The sequence below is a fragment of the Pinus tabuliformis genome, chromosome J, assembly GCF_031772625.1.
Source record: "Pinus tabuliformis cultivar Carrire ecotype Pingquan chromosome J, CPIR1, whole genome shotgun sequence".
NCBI lineage: Eukaryota > Viridiplantae > Streptophyta > Pinopsida > Pinales > Pinaceae > Pinus > Pinus tabuliformis.
In genome coordinates, this window is record NC_142295.1 from 1,356,475,776 (window position 1) to 1,356,478,191 (window position 2,416).

At 40.7% G+C, this 2,416-nt stretch overlaps 1 protein-coding gene across 1 annotated transcript; it reads left to right on the forward strand.

Annotated features, from left to right (window-relative positions):
• The first annotated feature begins 376 nt into the window (after positions 1–376).
• LOC149232417 (alpha-amylase type B isozyme-like) lies at positions 377–1,649 on the forward strand. Its single transcript, XM_089381904.1, has 2 exons — positions 377–1,096; positions 1,188–1,649. Exons 1-2 carry the CDS (start codon positions 803–805, stop codon positions 1,647–1,649), a joined length of 756 nt encoding a protein of 251 aa, XP_089238030.1. The 5' UTR covers positions 377–802.
• The last annotated feature ends 767 nt before the right edge of the window (positions 1,650–2,416 follow it).

Sequence of the window (2,416 nt, forward strand, 5' to 3'; positions counted from 1 at the left end):
AGTCTGCAAAAATCCAAATGGGCCCAACTCCTTTTTGTACTGCAACTTTAAGCAATAATGACAACTGGAGAACTCATTATTTAGAGGATCGAAGTTTGGTGAGTTTTAAGGTCTTTTGATTATATTTTCCATTTGAGGATTGGACCTTGTTTTGCAAATTTGTCAGTACGTGACCTAAGGAATGTAATCTGAACTTGTTATATGCCAGATTTGGCCACAGAATGTTATAAGCCAAGGTCCAGGTTATGCCAGTACTCGCAAAAATTGTATAACCTCCTGGACATATATGACAAGTAGACATTTCACAAGATTAAAGCAGGGTGAACCTTAATGACAAATTTTATCCTCAGTTATGCAACGATATGAAGAACTGGTATGTCCCTTTCTAGTGCCAGCAAGACAGGTTTCACTATGACATGACTTTTGTTTAATGAAAGATTTCAAAGAATCCTTTCCTTTACATGTGGCAGCTGCTCATCTAAATGCTTGTGACTGTTTTGGGAGCCTGAATTGTGAGGTAGACAGCAAAACCACCGTAAGGAAAGGCAAGTTAAAACCTATTATATACCGACCTCTTACACAAGAGGCACATCCTAAGTTTGGAATGTTGCTATGTCATCTAAAATTATGTGAATTGTCTTGCATTTAATGGCACAAGAAATCAAAGTACTCTAACAGGTTATGTCTAAGTTTTAAAATCACCTGTAAGTTGTGTTATCACTCACTAAACCTCGTGTCAGTTTTGTAATGAAAGTGCACTGAAACTGTTTGAAAGAACGCTAGTGAAACTCTTTATTTTTCTATGTTTTCAGGTGATACCTCTTGTGATTGGGTGCACTCAACGGGTGACCGCGCCTCTGCCTTCGATTTCCCTACCAAAGGGATCCTGCAGGACGCACTGAAATCTAATGACCTCTCCAGCCTAAAGGATTCCGACGGAAAACCCGCTGGCATGATCGGCCTGTTGCCCCAGAAGGCCGTCACCTTCATAGAAAATCACGACACCGGCTCCACCCAGAACCTCTGGCCCTTCCCCTCGGATAAACTGCTGCAGGGCTACGCCTACATTCTGACTCATCCCGGCATTCCCACCATTGTAATCATCTACTATTCTATTTTCTTGCGTTATTTGCGAGTAATTAAGGTCGATATTAAGTAAATTGATAAGCTTGTTTTTTAATGTGCAGTTTTATGATCATTTCGTGGACGGGAATTTGAAGGATGAAATTAAAAACCTGACCGCCATACGCAAGAGAAATAACATAAATGCTAACAGCAATTGCAATATTACAGCTGCCGAGAGCGACCTGTACCTGGCGGCTATTGACGAAAATATTGTGACGAAGATAGGGCCGAGGAATGATCTGGGAAAACTATCCAGACGGGTTGCAGAGCTTCGTCCAGGCGGGTTGCAGAGCTTCCTGAAGGCGCTTTGCAGAGTTTCGAACGGGAAACGAATGCGTTTTGGCGCGAGGTCGTTTTGGTTTTGGAGTCAGCTGCGTTTTGGTTTTGGTGGGTCCCGCATCGGCTGCCGGAAAGGCAAACGTACCCGCCGGAGTTACATGATGCGCGCCCATGACATCGCCCATGACATACATAGCTGGCCAGCCTACATAGGGGCATTTAATACCCAATGTATGGCTGGTTAGCTCTTGCTGATTCTTACCGCTTGCTGCATTCAATTTGATATTTCAAATTTCAAATTTCAACGCACCCACGAAAACACTTCATCAATGCCAGAAATTGGGCCTCGTTGTTTTATCCTTTTTTTTTCTTAATTCGTGTTTTATGAAAATAATTCTGTCAGGGTTCGAATCCTCTTCTTATAATTTTCGAATGGTCAGGGGAATTGAAATTGAAAACGTTTATGTTGTTCATCATTGTTTCTTTTCATTTTGCCAAAATGCAGATCCTCGCTACCATCTGAATTAATATTGGGGATCCATGGGATTTCGTCTCAACTCTAGCATGCTAAAAGAGCATCTCCATTGGAACTCTTGTAAGTCATTTACCTTGTTTGGAGAAAAATAAATCTTTTTTTAAAATGTAACCATGGAGCATCTCAGTTGGAACTCTGGTAAGTCATTTATTTTGTTTGTTAAAAAAAAAAAGAGAACAACTTTTTTAAATGTAACTATGGATTTTGAGAATTATAGTGAATGTACACAGTTTGTTTCTAATTTTTTCAAGTTGACTATTCGATTGTGGAGCACAAGGGGGAAGACACATGCACTAAATGGAGCTGCCAAACTATTTCTGTTCAGCAATGCCACCACAGTTGTCTAAGTCCAGAGTTTGAATGTCTGCCATATGGATTCTGTGTCCATGCGTCCCTACCAACAACTAGAGTCAATGGATTAATTTTGTTGATATTTGCTAGTTGGTCATGCCATTGAGTGTAGTTTACCATTTGTAT